Source organism: Macaca thibetana, chromosome 20 (genome assembly GCF_024542745.1).
Source record: "Macaca thibetana thibetana isolate TM-01 chromosome 20, ASM2454274v1, whole genome shotgun sequence".
NCBI classification, from domain to species: domain Eukaryota; kingdom Metazoa; phylum Chordata; class Mammalia; order Primates; family Cercopithecidae; genus Macaca; species Macaca thibetana.
The window spans coordinates 36105234-36126712 of record NC_065597.1 but is presented as its reverse complement, the minus strand read 5'-3'; the positions used below and the strand labels follow the sequence as shown (position 1 = coordinate 36126712).

At 45.4% G+C, this 21479-nt stretch overlaps 4 protein-coding genes across 7 annotated transcripts in view; 3 read left to right on the top strand and 1 right to left on the bottom strand.

The window, feature by feature from the left end:
* LOC126943848 (liver carboxylesterase 1-like) overlaps positions 1-8033 on the top strand; it is a 123567-nt gene extending 115534 nt beyond the window's left edge. Inside the window, exons 12-14 of the mRNA XM_050772994.1 lie at positions 5233-5364; positions 7266-7338; positions 7651-8033. Coding sequence (XP_050628951.1) covers positions 5233-5364; positions 7266-7338; positions 7651-7834 — 389 coding nt within the window. The 3' untranslated portion in view covers positions 7835-8033. The remainder of the gene's footprint in view (positions 1-5232; positions 5365-7265; positions 7339-7650) is intronic.
* The window catches only part of LOC126943900 (metallothionein-2), an 894508-nt gene that overhangs the window by 50068 nt on the left and 822961 nt on the right, over positions 1-21479 (top strand). The window contains exon 1 of one of the 2 annotated variants that reach the window (XM_050773137.1): positions 16625-16628. The exons of the other annotated variant lie outside the window; for it this stretch is intronic. The gene's annotated coding sequence lies outside the window, so the exon portion shown is untranslated. Of the gene's footprint in view, positions 1-16624; positions 16629-21479 lie in introns of those variants that run through there. 2 annotated transcript variants of the gene reach the window in all.
* MT3 (metallothionein 3) overlaps positions 1-21479 on the top strand; it is an 892117-nt gene that overhangs the window by 68813 nt on the left and 801825 nt on the right. The window lies entirely within an intron of this gene.
* LOC126943833 (liver carboxylesterase 1) overlaps positions 1-21479 on the bottom strand; it is a 133084-nt gene that overhangs the window by 80557 nt on the left and 31048 nt on the right. For 2 of the 3 annotated variants that reach the window (XM_050772928.1, XM_050772927.1), the window contains exons 12-14: positions 19645-19776; positions 17507-17579; positions 16813-17195 (exon numbers count right to left, since the gene is read on the bottom strand). In XM_050772928.1, the coding sequence (XP_050628885.1) occupies positions 17012-17195; positions 17507-17579; positions 19645-19776 (389 nt within the window). In that variant the 3' untranslated portion in view covers positions 16813-17011. Of the gene's footprint in view, positions 1-16812; positions 17196-17506; positions 17580-19644; positions 19777-21479 lie in introns of those variants that run through there. The other variant, XR_007721871.1, reaches the window with a different exon arrangement.

The following is a 21479-nucleotide window of genomic DNA, read 5'->3' as shown; positions in this document are numbered from 1 at the left end:
TTTACCCTATGAAATCCTACTTGTCTTAAAGATTCCATAAAAAACCACTTCCTCCATATAGACCTCCTCATTACCAAATGCTAGAATCATTCTCCTCTTCCCATCCAGCACTTTTTTCGATGACTCTATTATTTACAACACGCTGCCCTTGTTCTATAGGTGGTATACCCTATGATAATGATGATGATGACTATGACAAGGACCATGTGATCTCTCAAGCAGGTCACCAAACTTCAGCCCACCTCGGATTTAAGCCACAGCTGCAGTGGACCGTAGTGTGCAGGCCCAGCCTCCCTTTGCACTGACAGCATACCACCTGAAGCATGGGTGGGCCCCTGGCTTTCTATTTTCTGCCCCAGGGCAGAAACGTCCCTTCTGTCTTTGCTCAAGTGAGATTAGAATTACAGGACAGATGGAGTCCCCCAGGAGGAACCCTCAACAGAAGGGCCATGAGAGCTGAGGGAGCTCTGAGGCATTCTGTGTGCTGCATGAAAGTCCAAGGAAGTGGGGCTCCCATTGCTCACAGCAGCAGTCTCAGGAATATCCCCTCGTCTCACCTTCCCTCCTCCCCTCCACCCTTGCTCCTAAGAAATCTACCTTTTTACCCAAATCCCTGCCTCAGGCTCTGTTTTCAGGCACACAAACTAAGTCAGTCGATAGGTATGAGAAGGAGACCTAGAGAGCAATCCCTAGTGAGATTTTGAAACTGGATCTCCCCGCTAGTCAGACAGTATTCTATTACTACGACTGTCAGTGGTGGACCAGGATGTGGTTCAGAGGGGCGGGCTGCACTGAGGCGTGCATTAACGCTAGCACCTCTAGGTCTAGAGGCAAGGGTAATCAGAAGTATTGCGGCATTGGCTACCTTTTGTTAACTGCCTTGAAAATCTTGAAAAAAATGGCAGTCTCAGTTAATCAGCTATCAACACAGAGTACACTGTGAAAATCAGAAGGTCTCCTAGCAGCTTTTAAAGATAGCTGTGTCTCCTGGAACCGTAGTTAAACTATGCTGAAAATTAGACCCAGAGTTTTCTCATAAGGTTAAGGTTGAGCCTATAGCCTTGAAAAATCTTCTAAGCTAAAGTTAGGACACCAACAGGGAATGATTGAGACCCTGAGACCTGGAATGTCTGAGACCCCAGACATCTGGATGGATGCACTTGAGAATAATGAATACCCAACTTCTCCTAAACTCTCCAGCCTGGCAGAAGCAGGCCTCTCCTTACTAGGGGACACCAGACACTTGTACTCTGGTAACAATGCATAGACTTGACCCGTGATAGATACTTCCCAAGATAAAGCTTTTCCTCATCAAGATCACCCAATCCTCTCATCGTTCCAGGCCAGTAACAAGGGCTAAGCTTAAGCATAGCTTAAACAAGAACATGAGTCCTTTCCCCAGGAGAAAAGGGTTTTCCTACTGAATGAATCGCATGATGTGGCTACTATGTCCTGACAGGAACAGAGAAAAACATGCGTGGAGGTGGGTCTTGGAGGGTGGTGAGCCTGAGGGGTGGAGCAGAAGGTAAGACTGGGTAGAGAGAATTTATTAGCACAAGAACACATTCTCATGGTGCAGGACTTACTGTCCTCAGAGAATGCCTCGGGCAGATGCTAATATGCTATGAGAGTGGACCCATGAAGCATGGACATGATGACAGCCTACAGCAAATGCGATGGAGATGTTAGAATTAGCCTGTTAGAATGGCCAAGTATTGATGAAGAGATGAGAAGGTTCAGGGATGTGGAACTGTTAAAATAAATACATCTCCTAGAATAGGGACGCACTATCTGAAAATGTTTCCTGAGAGTGACAGAGGATCCCTTCACTAGGGCAGTAAGGAATTTGCTAGGCAGGAAGGAATTATTTGAGAAGCTCAGTGGTGATAATCCTTGTTAGCTACCATAGAAATAGACTCCCTAGTATCAGTGTGAATGAGTCTGGAATAGCAGAGACCAGGTGGTGCTGCATAACCAGAGGTAAGGTGGAGATAATTACCTTACTGGGTAAAAAAACAGTGGCAACCAAGATGCCTTGTCCAACAGAGATCTATGACAGTGGCTAATAGAACACGGTATTCCTAGAAGTAAAGTAGACAGGAAGCCAATTTGAATATTGTTTAACTTGTAAAATCAGAGAAAGTCAATAGATGATGATTAGAAGTTTTTGTCGGCTATAACAATGAAAAATCACAATCCCTTACTAGATCCTTCCAGACCTGAACCACTTCTCAAACCTACTGAGCTCATTGTTTTAAGCAGTCTGGGTCCTTCAAGAGAGGACTATGCAACGTCACTATAGATAAAGTGACTATTAACATACCCACAATACTTCCCAAGAGTGATTTATAGCCAGGACTTATCTCTTAATGGAAAGTTCTGGATGCACGGTCACTTGGTGCCTGTGGTCTAGCATTTTTTGATACCAGGACCCACTAATGTGCAGAGACAATTCTCAAAGGGGTTTAATTCCCTACTGTGGTAGGCATAGTCTTATACCAGAATTGCAGGAAGCAGATCATGATCCTCCCACTGGAGCTTGCCATGAGCTCCACCTGCACCTTCTCCCATCCCTGACATTTCCACCATCACAGGCCTGCCAGATCACATCACCCAGGCAACAGGACTGATTGATCCACAGCCTGGACTTGCCAGTGCCATTTCTTCTTCAGACCCTACCCCACTCAAACCTGGTGGTCTTTGATGTTGTCTGGAATTTGGGCTAGAGCCATATGTCTCGGTGTGGAATGCGCTGCCTACACATGCCAAGGAGACTTTGCCTCCTTCTTTTGAGCAATAGTTGCAAAATGGTTAGATTTTTCTTCTACTTTAGAGGAGAAATCCTAGCATGTTCTGCCCATGGGATTCCTCAAGCCTTCACTGATATGTCCCTTCCTTGAGTTTCCAAAGGGCTTATCTCTCACCCTCTGGAGCACAAAGCCTCCAGAGGGCTGGCCACCTCTTGCTCTTCCTGTCCGTTGAACATGAAGTGGTAAATGGAACATAGAGTGTGATGTTCTTGGGACATCCAGGCAGGGTAGATGTCTTTGGACTATATTGTGAGAGGCAGCTATCCCTGTAACTGAATAATTTTCATCCCATGTAGATGCGAATTTTTCTAGTTGGAATGGAAAAGACTGAATTCACCAAATCTATAGCTGCAGCATACGTTATAGGAGAAGCCTTATTCACCTGCTCAAGCAGCGATGCCACACCTAGCACAGCAGCTATGATCAGAGTTACCACTTGGTTGAGTGTGCGGTAGTCTACGGTCATTCTCCAGGGGTTATTCAACTTCTGCAGCAGCCAGACTGATGAACTGAATGGAATTGTGAAAGGCACCACCACCATTGCATTTTTTTTTTTTTTTTTTAGTATTTTTTTTTTGTCCACCATTGTTGGACAAAAGAAACGTTTTAGAACTCTGGGCAAATACTGCAAAATTGCATGCATTGCACAAGAATGTGGATTTCTTAATTTTCCTTCTCATTTGGGATGCTAAGACTAAAAATTAACATAATGCTGCCAGTTTCATAAACTTCCCCACCAACAAGAAGCACATCAGCATGTCTTTCATGATTAGCCCTCTCATTGTCTCTGCTTCTCTTATTGTGCCGAACTGTCATTACCCAAATCTGTGCCCTACTTTCCTCTGAAGACTTGTGCTGTGATTGTAAGAATTGTATAAATATCAATGGCTTTAGCCAAAGAGTTTTACAAAGTACGTTTTGGGCAGCATGCTACTATAATAAGTTCTGTCATTCACAAAAGCTCTTTTTTCTATAGTTGGCTCTGAGTTTCTTTGGAAAATGTTCAAGGGGCAAAGGCAAGGTCAAACCCTCCTTTTAGCAAGTTTTGCTTGACATTGAAGCAGCCATTTAACAGGTGGATTACAGAGCCACAGAAGGATGGCATCATCCCAAGCACATTTCCTGCTGAGCCGAGGGTGCAGTGAAGGAGGCTGACAAAGATGAGTGAATAGATTCTTCTTCATTCTCACATTGAAATGACATGTGCGGGTGGGGCATGAGGTTAGGGATGGGTGAGCTCCCATCGTTAAATCCTTTTGTGGATGAATATTTAAGGATGTTAAGAAATGATGGCTGGAGGTGGTGGCTCATCCCTACAATCTCAGCACTTCGGGAGGCTGAAGTGGAAGCACTCTGAGACCCTAGGACTTCAAGATTAGCCTGGGCAACATAGTGAGACCCTGTCTCTACAAAAAAAATTTAAAGAGGAAATGATTATAGTGTACTACAAAACAACATATATAATATCATCCCAAGTTTATTTGCATAAAAGAGAGATAGGCTAAAATAAAAAAGAAACATTCTCTGATTAGTAGAGTTATGAGTGATATTTTAAATTTGATTGTTAAAATTGATTTTTAAATGATATAGGATATGGAAAAATTTTGTAAGGAAATACAAAAAATGCATAGCCCTTGCCTCAGGTAGTGGAATTATGAGAGATATCTAGTTTTCCTTTATGCGTTTCCATATTTTTGTCCTTTCTTTTTCCATATTTTTGTCCCCTTTGAGCAAGGTCACCCTTTCTCAGCCCCTTCTTTTCTCTGCCAGGACTTTAATGCCTTAACACCCTAACACTCCCTGGCCAGGCAGGCAGCAAGACACATGGGGACAGTGAGATATAAAGCAGTGAGCGCCGCAGATTCCTGAGACACAAGAGGCAGATTGTTCCTTCTCTGCGTATGTTTGTATTTAAATAGCCTCACATTCAGACACCCAACTTGGATTTGCTTCAGTCTTCTCAGGATGGGTGAGAAAAACACTGGAAATGCTCAAAAGAGGCAGAATAGAAGACACCTGTCAGGGTGGAGATGGTGTTCAGTGAATGAATGCGAGACTGTTGTCAAAGAATTACATCCAGTGTAACCAGATATAGAGAGATTGTCTTGTGGGAGAATGCACCAGTAGGAAAAGGGGTTAATGAGGCTGAGTCAGGGTCCCTGCACTGGCAGTTATTTTAAATGAATTGACCCAGAGTCTCCACATTCATTCATTAAACATTTGTTCATTGAACAAATATCTGGCTCAGATTCCAGTTCCACGTCAACCAGCTAGGCAGCACGCAGCACGTCACTGAGCTTTCCTGTGACTCTGTTTCTCTACTGTGCTGACAACCCGAGGTTTCCTGCAGAGCTGGAGACCTTGGTAGCCTCCAGGTGTGTGTCGGGCAACATGAACTGAGCATGAATCTTTGCCTTCTCAGATGCTGGAGCGCCCACCTACATGTATGAGTTTCAGTATCGTCCAAGCTTCTCATCAGACATGAAACCCAAGACGGTGATAGGAGACCACGGGGATGAGTTCTTCTCTGTCTTTGGGGCTCCATTTTTAAAAGGTAATGGCTCCTTGCTGTCCGTGAGCTTGGAGTTAGGAGACCTGGGTTCCAGTGTTGGTGTGGTGGGCTTCAGCAAGTTTCTCCTCTCCTGGTCTTAGTTTCCTGATTCTCTATAACAGGATTGAACGTCATTGGGTAGTCCCTGGGCTTCCTCCTGCTCTAACACATGTGAGGGAGGATGTGTCTTCATGTGCCCTCTGCACAGACACTCAGAATCCTGGGCTGTGTCATCAACAAGATAGGTGGTGGGACACATGCAGGGCCCTGCTCTAGGTTGAGAAGCCACCGATCAATTTCCCTCTCCCAGGAGTGCTGAGAACATAAGTGAGGGTGAGGTTAGAATTGGTGTTAACCCTGAGTCAGGTCTAATGTGTGTCTGTTTGTCTTTCTGCCTGTCTCTAATAAAAATGCATAAACCTTTAAATTTAATATATTTAATAATTGTTAATTTAGAAATCACAGGATGTATGAATTTGGAATAGGAGAGGAGACTTTATTTCTGATATACTTTATAGCCAGCAAGGTGGCCATCCCACAGGCTGGGAAGGTGCCTCTGGCCAAGCCCAGACATAGGCTCATTGATCGAGGAGGGGTTGGGTAGGAGCTTTATGTGAATGGATTTGCTAAACACACATGTTCAACAGGTTACAGGGGGAGCAATGGATATTCGTGAAGACAGTCCTGACACATGTGTATAAAACATGCATGCAACATGGCCCATGTTCACCTGGTGGTGGAGACCTAATATTTAAATATATTATAATTAGGGCCTATAAGTCCAAAGGTCTTCTCAGGACATAAAGCCTAGCAAGTGAGCAGCCTCTGTACACCGGCCAGGTCCAGTGCATGGTTGGTGATGTTCCTATCTGGAGAAAGTTACTGAAATCAGTCTCTTATGCAATCAAAGCCATAGTTAAGACTGGAGGGTCAGGGTTCTGTTTGTCTGCGTATTCCAGCTGCAGCTGTTGTAATTGTTTTCATTTTGCTTAAGTCCAAGCCAGTGCTTGTTTAGCTGCTAGAGAAACAGAAGCACCTCATGGCAGTGAGAACAGAGTGGATTCTTTAAGGGGAGAGATATAGGCTAGAACCCTTGCCTGACGTGGCCTTAGGTCTCATTTTTAATTTGGTGTCTTATTGCCACAAAGAGTGTTCTGTCAGAATGATGACCTTTATTTTTTTGCTGATGCTGGTCAGTGGTGTCTAAACCACAAAAGAGACGGAGTATTATGAGGCGTGTCTGACCTCCTGTCCGTTCCCAGGCAGGAACACAGTTGAAGGATTTTCTGGGCTCCCCTTAGCCCAGAGAGGGTCTGTTCAGTCAGCTGGGGGTGTTAGGATTTTATTTTTAGTGTACATTATACAATATTTTTAAAAGTCCTCTCACAGTGTCTTCTAAACCTTAACTCTCAGCAGTTACAGATCACATGGGACTCACCCTATAGCTGCTCAGAACGCACCAGCGCCTCTGGGCATCTCACTGTGCATGCTTAGGAGCCTTGCGGTTCTATTGTTTTCCAGAATGTGAATTGTGGGTGTGTGCTGGGGAGTCAGAAAAGACCCAAGAGAGAGCAACCCTGGGAGGTGGGGCTGCCATAGAGGAAACCCTGGGGTGTGGCATTGCCTGTGACCCTGAGCAGGGAGGAGGCAGGCAAGGGTCACAGGAGACAAAGGCAGCCAGCACATGGAATGACGCATGCCCATTGCTGAGCCCTCAGTCAGATATACTCAAAGGTAAAGTACACACAAATGCACCAGGATCTTCTAGAACTGCAGACCTCAGCTCAGTGGGTGTGGAGCATTCGCCAAGACTATGTTTCTAGCAGGCTCACACATTATGTTGATGCTGCAGCTCTGCGGACCACACTTTGAGTCACAAAGGCTTTTTTTCTTCTTCCCCACAGAGGGTGCCTCTGAAGAGGAGATCAGACTCAGCAAGATGGTGATGAAATTCTGGGCCAACTTTGCTCGCAATGGGTGAGGCTCTTGGCAAAGACAAAGCAGGACTGGTGAAGGTGGGCAGGGGTGGGGTGGGGTGGGGCATGCCTATTGGGAAGGGGCAGCTTCTAAGGTTCTAGTGGGATCAAACTCCTGACCCTGTGACCATAGCACTCTGACAATGAGAGCTCTCTACAAATGGAGAGGCCACTCCCGGAGATAGTCAGCTCCCCATCTCGGGAGGTATACAAGCCTCTTGACAGAGATAACTTTGGGCATCCTCGCACATCTCAGAAGATTGTTGGGAACACACAGCAGCTGTGGGGTAATTCTATTTGATTCTGTTTCCAGAAACCCCAATGGGGAAGGGCTGCCCCACTGGCCAGAGTACAACCAGGAGGAAGGGTACCTGCAGATTGGTGCCAACACCCAGGCGGCCCAGAAGCTGAAGGACAAGGAAGTGGCTTTCTGGACCACACTCTTTGCCAAGAAGGCAGTGGAGAAGCCACCCCAGACAGAACACATTGAGCTGTGAATGGAAGATCCAGCCAGCCTCGGGGGCCTGGAAGAGCAAAGACTGGGGTATCTTGTGAAAGGGATTGGAGGTTCAGAAGGCATCTTACCGTGGCTGGGGAATTGTCTGGTGGTGAGGGGCAGGGAACAGAGGCCATGAAGAAGGAAGTTTTGTATTTGTGACCTCAGCTTTGGGAATAAAGTATCTTTTGAAGGCCAAATTAGTGTTTGTGTCTCATACTGGAGGTTAATCAATTGTCCTCAGAGACAGAATAATGCTGAAATAGGCAATGTGAGAAGGAAGGTGGCTCTGCTGGGGATGACCAGGCCTAAGGATGAGCAGAGCCCAGAGGGTTGGGCCATGGATGGTGCTCAGGGGAACTCGGCCTTTTGCATATTTCTGGGCCCCCAACAATTTCCAACAATAAGAATTGGGATGGCCAGAGTGTAGCATCCAGATCCTCTGTTTGGAGCTGTGTGTGGAAATGGAAGTGGCCCAGGCTGAGAATGTGCCTGGATCTGGGAAGAGGGAGGCATGCTGAGGTGATCCTGTGGTACTGTTGCATGGCATTTGCTGATGCTTGCACAGGCCTACAACACCTTTCTGAGTATGTGCACTAGCCTCTCAAAACCCCCCATGAGGCTGAGTCTTTCAACAACTGGTCTAAACTCCTTCTGTAGCCTGGACCACTTCTGGTGTGGGCAGTGACCACCTTGGAGTAAGTCTCCAGAGGGTCATCCTAATACTGTGTCTTTCAGAATCCCACAGGTGATTTCTGGATTCTGTTAGTATGTAGAAAGCTCTAAAGCATGTCATTACCACCTTATCAGCAAGAGGAAGCTGGATTGTCCTCAAAATCATAACTTTCCTGCACCAAGGAGCTGAAGTTGCAAGGCACATGGTTCCCTTGAAATGGAAGGGAAGACAAGCACTAAGGGGGAGTGGTGGGATGTGAACACTGGCTTACTTCTCACCTGTGTAGGAGACGGGGTGACCATCATGAGTGGAAATACTCTGTGAATTTTAATCAGTGCTGAAGGCCAAGTGTGGTCCACTGTGAGAGTATAAAATCTCTGGGAACCATGGACCCATGAGGAGGTTGACTCCCATCACAGACTCTACTCCATGGGTATCTATCAGGGCCCATGAGAAAGATTAGGGTAGATAGTAAGACTGGAGAAAATCTGCCTTCAGGAATGTAGGCATGAGCCCTGCTCACACCCTTCACCCCTAAAGAACAAAATCCTTCAACCATTGCAGAATGGCCAACATATCTTGTCCTCCTCTAGGTACTTGTAGACACATACTGAGTTTGAAGATAAGAAATCTTTTAAAACTCTGTAGCCCTGGGAGAGGGACAGGGAGTCATCTTGGGCGCAGATTATTGGTCTTTTACTGCTGGGGATGGTCAATATCTCTGACGAAGCTCCATTTCCAACAGGAAGAAACTAAGGTCCTACCTAAGGTTGAGGCTGGACCATGACAAAAGAAGGCATTCCTGGCTGCTACCATGGAGTTAGCAAGTCCCAGGTAACAGAAATGTACTGCTGGGGTAGAGAGCAAAGCATGCAGAGCAACCCTCTGGTAAAAGCAGGTGAACAGAAAGGGCCTAAAACTGAGAGTGGAACAGACATTAGGAAAATCCTTCGGAAAGCCAGCCCTTACAAAAGCACACTAGAACCAGCACAAGGTAGCACTGGATGCATTTGAAGCAGATGGTGCATTCAAGATAGCCATAGCAACAACAAAACTATCCCTCGATCACCACACTCTAAATACTCTCACACACACACACACACACACACACACACACACACACGTGCACACATAAAATCAGTGTAGCAGCAGAAGAAAAGATATGTCCATTTTCTGTCACGGATACTACTTACTTCAGTTTCAACTCACCCATGATGTCAAGTATTGAATTCAAAATCACAAATCTTATGAAGGAAGCGAAACCTATTAACAAGAGACAAAGCAGTTGGGCACAGTGATGCATGCCTGTAGTCCCAGCTACTTAGGAGGCTGATGTAGGAGGATTGCTTGAACCTGTGAGTTCAAGGCTGTAGTGCACTGTAATTGCACCTATGAACAACCATCTGCACTCTAACCATGGTATTATGGTGAAATAGCATCTCTTAGTGTGAGAGGGAGAGAGAGACAGACAAACAAAGCAATCAACAGAACCAGATTCAGAGATAACCTAGGTGTCAGACTAACAGTCTGGGATTTTAAAAAAACTATATGCAATACTTCCATGAACAGATGGGTAGTTTCAGCAGAGAGGTAGAAACTATGAGAAAGAAACAAATGGAAATGTTAGAAATGAAAAAAAATAGTAACAGAAATTAGAAATGCCTCTAATGGATTCATCAGTAGATCTGACACAGCTGAGGAATGAATAGTGTGCAGCTGAAGACAGGCCAATATAAATTACCCAACTTAATATGAGGAAAATCCATGAAAAAAAACCCAGAGAATCAAATAACTGTGAGATAATATCTAACGGTCCAACATATGCATAACTGGAATCCCAGAAAGAGAAGACAGGGTAGGTAGAGGAAAATATTTGAAAAGATAATGGCTGAGAATTTTCCAAAACTAACGAAAAACATCAAGGCATAGGTCCAAGAGCTTGGAAAACCCCAGACAGGATTCAACAACGACGACAACAACAACAGCAACAACAACATACACATTTAGACACACACTGAGAAAATATTGAAGGCAGCCAGAGGGAAAAGACATTGCATACAACGAAAGGGTTTAGAGCAGACTTCTCTTTGGAAAAAATGCAAGCCAAAAGATAATGGAGTGACACCTTTAATGTAGCCAAAGGAAAAAATCTTTCAGAATTCTACATCCAGCAAAAACACTGATGAAAAAATAAAGGGAAAAATGTTTTCAGATGAACAATAGAGAGAATTTATAATTACATACTTGTGCTACCAAAAATATAAAAGGAAATTCTTTATGCAGAAGCTATATAATACAGGACAAAAACTTGGATATTTATCAAAGAAGTGAAGCTCTACATAGAACTTCGAAATAAAGGTAATGTAAGCTATTTTCCCTTATATTTAATTACTGTTTAAAACAAAAATAGCACCAATGAACCGTGGATTTTGATCATATGTAAGAATAAAATATACGATAAAAATAATAGGAAAGACGAGAGACAGGTATTTGAAGTACACTTTCATAAGATTCTTACACTTTGTGTAATTGGTCTTATCTGAAGGTATAAGGTGATTAATCAAATATATATATTGCATACCCAGGAAAACCAATCAATAATTTTAAAAAGAGATAGGAATAATAACACAATAGTGGAGATAACATGAAATCATAAATACTCGCTACACAAACAAGCAGAGAGAAGAACAAAGACACAGGAACAAATGAAAAAGTACCCCTGAAATGACAGATTTTAATCCAATCATATCAATAATTATATTAAACAAAAATGATGTAAACACACCAATTAAAAATGATTTTCAGATTGGATTAAAGAAAACACAAAACCCAACCAAATGCTGTGTCATAGTGAGTCCAAACTCACTTTTCAGTGTTTGACTCCTGGTGGCTTTTATGTCTCAGCCTTCCCTTGTCCCCCTCCTGCTGACACTTGGAAAGCTGATAAGAAAGCCTGGGTGCTTCCTCCTTTGTCGCTGGAGGAAAATTCAAAGCTTACCATGAGAAAGCTGACCACAGACCCAGTGCAGAATCCTCATACCACACCGAGTGGTCCTGTCCGAGACGGCGTCCCAGAGCTCCTTGAGCCTCAGCGGGGGAAGAAACAGCATGTTTTTTCCTTCTGGTCCAGAGAGAGGGGGAGACACTACAGAGCAGGGGTTGGTAAGCTGAAGCCCAGAGGCCTCACCTGTCAGACCGTGGGATCCTTGGGTCAGGACCAAGGTCAAATTCATTTTGGGGCTCCCCAAGAAGTGCTGGGCAATGCGACCTGGTGGATGGACTGAGAGCTGCCCAGCAGATGGATCTGTACCCAGGGAAGTGCACATTGGCCTTTGTTGAACAGTCCATGGTACCCTTGAACTCTATAATAATAGCAGTAATAGGCCAGGCGTGGTGGCTCACACCTGTAATCCCAGACTTTGGGAGGCCAAGGTGGGCGGATCACCTGAGGTCAGGAGTTCGAGACCAACCTGGCCAATATGCTGAAACCCCATGTCTACTAAAAATACAAAAATTAGCCAGGTGTGGTGACGGGTGCCTGTAATCCCAGCTAGTTGGGAGGCTGAGGCAGGAGAATCACTTGAACCGGGGAGGTGGAGGTGGCAGTGAGCCAAGATTGCGCCACTGCACTCCAGCCTGGGCGACAAGAGCAAAACTTCAGAAAAGAAAAGAAAAGAAAAGAAAAGAAAAGAAAAGAAAAGAAAAGAAAAGAAAAGAAAAGAAAAGAAAAGAAAAGAGAGAAGGAAGGAAGGAAGGAAGGAAGGAAGGAAGGAAGGAAGGAAGGAAGGAAGGAAGAGAGAATAATAGCAGTAATAGAAGTAAGTAAAAGTCAGTAAGTAAAACTCACTGCATAGTTATTATGTGTTTGATGATAAAATACTCTCCATTGTAACTCAGAGAGTCTTCACAGAAACCCTAGGAGCAGTTCACTTGGTATCAACCACGTGAACGTCACCACGAGGCCCAAGAAAACTGGGCTGGAAAGTGACAGACAGGACCTGCTGTGGAATTTGCTGGGCAAACAAACACACACAAAAAATACAGGATGCTCATTCTAACAATTTTGAAGAATTTCAGGACAGCAGGAGCACAGCATTAAAGCCACAGACAGCCCTCCTGACAGCAGGGCCCTGTGACTGCACAGGCCTCAGGCCCAGGAAACCAGCCGGCCCTGGTCACAATGCTGGAATATGAAGCTGCGCAGCCTGGATCTAGAGCCTGAGTCTTTAGGTGCCAAGCAGTACTGCCTTCTCACCCACAGCAGTGTTTGAAATCCCTGTCTGGGCCTGTCCTGGTTTCTAATTGCAGGGTCCTCATTCTGGCCAAGGGCGCCCATTTGGCAGCGAGTCTCTGGTGCCCCCTTGTGGGCAGTGTCAGATAGCCACCCTGCTTCCAGGGCAGAGTCAGAACCACAACCTCAGGCCCAGGCTCCCAGCAATGTCCCCAGATAGTGGTGCGGACGCCTTGACTGACACATCCAGGGACAGCATCAAGCCTCGTCTCTTGGCTCTTTCAGTCTCTACAGTCGTCATCACGCATGGGCTGTTCGGGTGGGAGTTTCCACATCTTATTCTTCTTTCAAACTGAGATTAAATGCCTTCTGGCTCAGGGTCCTCCCCAGCCTCTAACACAAATCCGATCCAGTACCTGGCATCTCAGAAGTGTTCAGCAAACTCCATCTACCTAGCATTTTTCTGCAAAGGGTCCATCTCTTTCCTCTTCCCTGGACCAGTCTAAAACTCACGAACTTAAAAACCCAACTGTTTTTCCTCTCCACGCTCCGCCAACCTCAGTACTTCACCTCTGACACCAGATGTGGGCTTTTCCCACACACCAATTCTCCAGTGCACGCCCCCTGAGCATCCCCTAATGCAGTCCCATCTGACACCATCTGCCTGGAGACAGCGCCAGATCCCACAACTTAAGGGCTCAGTCCCACAAGAATGCCCCCATGTCAGAGACCAGTCGCAAGTCCCAGGTTGTAACAGTGATGCAGGTTCACCACAGGCCTGTTATCAGCCTGTTTGGATCCAGTGTGACACAACAACCCGACGTCCAACAAAGCTATGAAGCTGTGTTTTTCCTTGTAGCAAGAAGGCATTCAATCTCAGTTTGACGGAGGAATAAGAGTTGGGAAACTCCCACCCAAACGCATAGGCAGCAATGGACAACAGAAGGCTGCCTGGGGTAGATGGAATCTTAGCTGCGCATGCCCTGCTTGTACTGCAGCTGCGGGGCTGTGAAGACAGCCCACCCAGGGTTTCATACTTTGGGGGAACCATAACATGCTGGGCTAGAGTGTTGAAGAACATCTTGTTCCCGGGGAGGGACTGGACAGAGCCGGGGCTGTGATGGCCAGTCCCTCCATGTCCCCCCATGTCAGGACGTTGCATCCTAGCACATTCTACATTTATTTTTGAGAACTGCAAGTGAGAAAAGAGGGAGGCCTGTCCTGCACTAACCTGTGCTTCTGAGGAACTGCCTACCAGCTGAGGGTTCCCATGATCATCGCCCTAAGTTGTTGTCTGTATCATATAACTTCTGCATGAAGAATTTCCTTTTATATTTTGGTAGCACAAGTATGTAATTATAAATTCTCTCTATTGTTCATCTGAAAACATTTTTCTTTGTATTTTTTCAGAAGTGCTTTTGCTGGATGTAGAATTCTGAAAGATTACTTTCCTTTGAATACTTTAAACATGTCACTCCATTATTTTTTGGCTTGCACAGTTTCCAATGAGAAGTCTGCTCTAATCCCTTTTTTTGTATGCAATGTCTTTTTCCTCTGGCTGCCGTCAATATTTTCTCAGTGTGTGTCTAAATGTGTATGTTGTTGTTGCTGTCGTTGTTGTTGTTGGTATTGTTGTTGAATCCCGCTTGGGGATTTCCAAGCTCTTGGACTGTGCGTTGATGTTTTTCTTTAGTTTTGGAAAATTCTCAGCCATTATCTCTTCAAATATTTTCTTCTGCTTGATCTGTCTTCTCTTTCTGGGATTCCAGTTATGCATATGTTGGACTATTAGATATTATCTCTCAGTTCCTTGATTCCCTGGGTTTTTTTTTTCCACTGACTTTTCTCGTTTTAAGTTGGGTAATTTTTATTGACCTGTCTTCAGCTGAACTCATTCATTCCTTAGCTGTGTCAGATCTACTGATGAATCCATTAGAGGCATTTCTAATTTCTGTTACTATTTTTCTTTTTCATCTCTAACATTTCTATTTGCTTCTTTCTCATAGTTTCTACCTCTCTGCTGAAACTACCCATCTGTTCATGGAAGTATTCCACGTAGTTTTTTTAAAATCCCAGTCTGTTAGTCTAACACCTAGGTTATCTCTGAATCTGGTTCTGTTGATTGCTTTGTTTGTCTCTCTCTCTCACTCTAAGAGATGCTATTTCACCATAATACCATGGCTAGGGTGCAGATGGTTGTTCATAGGTGCAATTACAGTGCACTACAGCCTTGAACTCACAGGTTCAAGCAATCCTCCTACATCAGCCTCCTAAGTAGCTGGGACTACAGGCATGCATCACTGTGCCCAACTGCTTTGTCTCTTGTTAATAGGTTTCGCTTCCTTCATAAGATTTGTGATTTTGAATTCAATACTTGACATCATGGGTAAGTGAGTTGAAACTGAAGTAAGTAGTATCCGTGACAGGAAATGGACATATCTTTTCTTCTGCTGCTACACTGATTTTGTGTGTGTGTGTGTGTGTGTGTGTGTGTGTGTGTGTGTGTGTGTGTGTTTCAAGTATGGTGATCAGATAATAGTTTTGTTGTTGCTATGGCTATCTTGAATGCACCATCTGCTTCAAATGCTTCCAGTGCTACCTTGTGCTGGTTCTAGTGCACTTGTGTAAGAGCTGGTTTTCTGAAGGATTTTCCTAATGTCTTATTCCACTCTCAGCTTTAGGCCCTTTCTGTTCACCTGCTTTTACCAGAGGGTTGCTCTGCATGCTTTGCTCTCTACCCCAGCAGTACATTTCTGTTACCTGGGACTTGCTAACTCCATGGTAGCAGCCAGGAATGCCTTCTCTTGTTGTGATCCAGCCTCCACCTTATGTAGGACCTTCATTTCTTGCTGTTGGAGATGGAGCTTTTCAGAGATATTGACCATCCCCAGCAGTAAAAGACCAATAATCTGCGCCCAAGATGACTCCCTGTCCCTCTCCCAGGGCTACAGAGTTTTAAAAGATTTCTTATCTTCAAACTCAGTATGTGTCTACAAGTACCTTGAGGAGGACAAGATTTGTTGGCCATTCTGCAATGGTTGAAGGATTTTGTTCTTTAGGGGTGAAGGGTGTGAGCAGGGCTCATGCCTACATTCCTGAAGGCAGATTTTCTCCAGTCTTACTATCTACCCTAATCTTTCTCATGGGCCCTGATAGATACCCATGGAGTAGAGTCTGTGATGGGAGTCAACCTCCTCATGGGTCCATGGTTCCCAGAGATTTTATACTCTCACAGTGGACCACACTTGGCCTTCAGCACTCATTAAAATTCACAGAGTATTTCCACTCATGATGGTCACCCCGTCTCCTACCTGCAGGTGAGAAGTAAGCCAGTGTTCACATCCCACCACTCCCCCTTAGTGCTTGTCTTCCCTTCCATTTCAAGGGAACCATGTGCCTTGCAACTTCAGCTCCTTGGTGCAGGAAAAGTTATGATTTTGAGGACAATCCAGCTTCCTCTTGCTGATAAGGTGGTTATGACATGCTTTAGAGCTTTCTACATACTAACAGAATCCAGAAATCACCTGTGGGATTCTGAAAGACACAGTATTAGGATGACCCTCTGGAGACTTACTCCAAGGTGGTCACTGCCCACACCAGAAGTGGTCCAGGCTACAGAAGGAGTTTAGACCAGTTGTTGAAAGACTCAGCCTCATGGGGGGTTTTGAGAGGCTAGTGCACATACTCAGAAAGGTGTTGCAGGGCTGTGCAAGCATCAGCAAATGCCATGCAACAGTACCACAGGATCACCTCAGCATGTCTCCCTCTTCCCAGATCCAGGCACATTCTCAGCCTGGGCCACTTCCATTTCCACAATCAGCTCCAAACAGAGGATCTGGATGCTACACTCTGGCCATCCCAACTCTTATTGTTGGAAATTGTTGGGGGCCCAGAAATATGCAAAAGGCCGAGTTCCCCTGAGCACCATCCATGGCCCAACCCTCTGGGCTTTGCTCATCCTTAGGCCTGGTCATCCCCAGCAGAGCCACCTTCCTTCTCACATTGCCTATTTCAGCATTATTCTGTCTCTGAGGACAATTGATTAACCTCCAGTATGAGACACAAACACTAATTTGGCCTTCAAAAGATACTTTATTCCCAAAGCTGAGGTCACAAATACAAAACTTCCTTCTTCATGGCCTCTGTTCCCTGCCCCCGACCACCAGACAATTCCCCAGCCACGGTAAGATGCCTTCTGAACCTCCAATCCCTTTCACAAGATACCCCAGTCTTTGCTCTTCCAGGCCCCCGAGGCTGGCTGGATCTTCCATTCACAGCTCAATGTGTTCTGTCTGGGGTGGCTTCTCCACTGCCTTCTTGGCAAAGAGTGTGGTCCAGAAAGCCACTTCCTTGTCCTTCAGCTTCTGGGCCGCCTGGGTGTTGGCACCAATCTGCAGGTACCCTTCCTCCTGGTTGTACTCTGGCCAGTGGGGCAGCCCTTCCCCATTGGGGTTTCTGGAAACAGAATCAAATAGAATTACCCCACAGCTGCTGTGTGTTCCCAACAATCTTCTGAGATGTGCGAGGATGCCCAAGTTATCTCTGTCAAGAGGCTTGTATACCTCCAGAGATGGGGAGCTGACTATCTCTGGGAGTGGCCTCTCCATTTGTAGAGAGCTCTCATTGTCAGAGTGCTATGGTCACAGGGTCAGGAGTTTGATCCCACTAGAACCTTAGAAGCTGCCCCTTCCCAATAGGCATGCCCCACCCCACCCCACCCCTGCCCACCTTCACCAGTCCTGCTTTGTCTTTGCCAAGAGCCTCACCCATTGCGAGCAAAGTTGGCCCAGAATTTCATCACCATCTTGCTGAGTCTGATCTCCTCTTCAGAGGCACCCTCTGTGGGGAAGAAGAAAAAAAGCCTTTGTGACTCAAAGTGTGGTCCGCAGACCTGCAGCATCAACATAATGTGCGAGCCTGCTAGAAACATAGTCTTGGCGAATGCTCCACACCCACTGAGCTGAGGTCTGCAGTTCTAGAAGATCCTGGTGCATTTGTGTGTACTTTACCTTTGAGTATATCTGACTGAGGGCTCAGCAATGGGCATGCGTCATTCCATGTGCTGGCTGCCTTTGTCTCCTGTGACCCTTGCCTGCCTCCTCCCTGCTCAGGGTCACAGGCAATGCCACACCCCAGGGTTTCCTCTATGGCAGCCCCACCTCCCAGGGTTGCTCTCTCTTGGGTCTTTTCTGACTCCCCGGCACACTCCCACAATTCACATTCTGAAATACAACAGAACCACAAGGCTCCTAAGCATGTACAGTGAGATGCCCAGAGGCGCTGGTTCGTTCTGAGCAGCTATAGGGTGAGTCCCATGTGATCTGTAACTGCTGAGAGTTAAGGTTTAGAAGACACTGTGAGAGGACTTTTAAAAATATTGTATAATGTACACTAAAAATAAAATCCTAACACCCCCAGCTGACTGAACAGACCCTCTCTGGGCTAAGGGAAGCCCAGAAAATCCTTCAACTGTGTTCCTGCCTGGGAACGGACAGGAGGTCAGACACGCCTCATAATACTCCGTCTCTTTTGTGGTTTAGACACCACTGACCAGCATCAGCATTAAAATAAAGGTCATCATTCTGACAGAACACTCTCTTTGTGGCAATAAGACACCAAATTAAAAACAAGACCTAAGGCCACGTAGGGCAAGGGTTCTGGCCTATATCTCTCCCCTTAAAGAATCCACTCTGTTCTCACTGCCATGAGGTGCTTCTGTTTCTCTAGCTGCTAAACAAGCATTGGCTTGGACTTAAGTAAAATGAAAACGATTACAATGGCTGCAGCTGGGATACGCAGACAAACAGAACCCTGACCCTCCAGTCTTAACTATGGCTTTGATTGCATAAGAGACTGATTTCAGTAACTTTCTCCAGATAAGAACATCACCAACCATGCACTGGACCTGGCCGGTGTACAGAGGCTGCTCACTTGCTGGGCTTTATATCCTGAGAAGATTTTGGACATATAGGCCCTAATTATAATATATTTAAATATTAGGTCTCCACTACCAGGTGAACATGGGCTATTTTACATGCATGTTTGTTTAATACACATGTGTCAGGATTGTCTTCATGAATATCCATTGCTCCCCCTGTAACCTGTTGAACATGTGTGTTTAGCAAATCCATTCACATAAAGCTCTTACCCAACCCCTCCTCGATCAATGAGCCTATGTCTGGGCTTGGCCAGAGGCACCTTCCCAGCCTGCAGGATGGCCACCTTGCTGCCTATAAAGCATATCAAAAATAAAGTCTCCTCTCCTATTCCAAATTCATACATCCTGTGATTTCTAAATTAATAATTATTAAATGTATTAAATTTAAAGGTTTATGAGTTTTTGTTAGAGACAGACAGAAAGACAAACAGACACACATTAGACCTGACTCAGGGTTAACACCAATTCTAACCTCATCCTCAGTCACATTCTCAGCACTCCTGGGAGAGGGAAATTGATCAGTGGCTTCTCAACCTAGAGCAGGGCCCTGCATGTGTCCCACCACCTATCTTGTTGATGACACAGCCCAGGATTCTGAGTGTCTGTGCAGAGGCCACCTGAATACACATCTTCCCTGAGGTGTGTTAGAGCAGGAGGAACCTGGGGCACAACCCAATGACATTAAACCCCGTCATAGTGAATCCTGCGGGAGACTACCCCTCACCTGTCTTGTTGATGACACAGCCCAGGATTCTGAGTGTCTGTGCAGAGGGCACATGAAGACACATCTTGCCTCACATGTGTTAGAGTGGGAGGAAGCCCAGGGACTACCCAATGATGTTCAACCCTGTTATAGAGAATCAGGAAACTAAGACCAGGAGAGGAGAAACTTGCTGAAGCCCACCACACCAACACTGGAACCCAGGTCTCCTAACTCCAAGCTCACGGACAGCAAGGAGCCATTACCTTTTAAAAATGGAGCCCCAAAGACAGAGAAGAGCTCGTCCCCGTGGTCTCCTATCACCGTCTTGGGTTTCATGTCTGATGAGAAGCTTGGACGATACTGAAACTCATACATGTAGGTGGGCGCTCCAGCATCTGAGAAGGCAAAGATTCATGCTCAGTTCATGTTGCCCGACACACACCTGGAGGCTACCAAGGTCTCCAGCTCTGCAGGAAACCTCGGGTTGTCAGCACAGTAGAGAAACAGAGTCACAGGAAAGCTCAGTGACGTGCTCCGGGCTGCCTAGCTAGTTGACGTGGAACTGGAATTTGAGCCAGATATTTGTTCAATGAACAAATGTTTAATGAATGAATGTGGAGACCCTGGGTCAATTCATTTAAAATAACTGCCAATGCAGGGACACTGACTCAGCCTCATAAACCCCTTTGCCTGCTGATGAATTCTCACAGAAGAAAATCTCTCTACATCTGGTTACACTGGATGCAATTCACTGATAACAGTCTCGCATTCATTCACTTGGACGCCATCTCCACCCTGACAGGTGTCTTCTGTTTTGCCTCATTTTGAGCATTTCCAGTGTTTTTCTCACCCATCCTGAGAAGACTGAAGCAAATCCAACTTGCGTGTCTGAATGTGAGGCTATTTAAATACAAACATACGCAGAGAGGGAACAATCTGCCTCTTGTGTCTCAGGAATCTGTGGCGCTCACTGCTTTATATCTCACTGTCCCCATGTGTCTTGCTGCCTGCCTGGCCAGGGAGTGTTAGGGTGTTAAGGCATTAAAGTCCTGGCAGAGAAAAGAGGGGGTTGAGCAAGGGTGACCTTGCCTCTCCCCTGTCCTCTCTCCTTCTTCTCTGCCCTCCTATCCCAGCAACAAAGCTCTCCTGTCCCAACCCCAAGAAGTGGCCACTTTCCCAATGATTGGCTCATTGGAGCCACACACCGCTGCCCCTTCAGGGCTACCTCGCGGGCCGCCCGGCCCTGTGCCTCAGCACTTTGCACTGGTCATGATACCCACTGAGAAGTGACACTAAGAAGGAAAGAGTCAGGGCAATGCCAGGCCGGTGGAGAAAATTTACAACGTCTTCCCCTTTGGGTACAGTAAGAAATTTGGAAAACAAAACAAAAACAACTAGGAATAATTAGAAGAGACAAAAATATGGAAACCCATAAAGCAAAACTAGATGTCACTCATAATTCCACTACCTGAGGCAAGGGCTGTATTTTTTGTAATTCCTTCTAAAATTTTTCCATATCCTATATCATTTAAAAATGAATTTTAACAATCAAATTTAAAATATCACTCATAACTCTACCACTCAGAGAATGCTTCTTTTTTATTTTAGCATACCTCTCTTTCACGTATATAAACTTGGGATGATATTATATATGGTATTTTATAGTGTATATATACCATATATTATATACGGTATTTTTTAGTATAATTATTTCCTTTTTAAATGTGTTTGTATAAACAGGATCTTACTATGTTGCCCAAGCTGGTATTGAAATCCTAGGCCCTCACAATCCTCCCACCTCAGCCTCCCAAAGTGCTGAGAGTATTGGCATAAGCCACCACCTCCAACCATCATTTCTTAACATTCTTAAATATTCATCCACAAAAGGATTTAACAATAGGTGCTCACCCATCCCTAACCTCATGCCCCACCCGCACATGTCATTTCAATGTGAGAATGAAGAAGAATCTATTCACTCATCTTTGTCAGTCTCCTTCACTGCACCCTCGGCTCAGCAGGAAATGTGCTTGGGATGATGCCATCCTTCTGTGACTCTGTAATCCACCTGTTAAATGGCTGCCTCAAGGTCAAGCAAAAC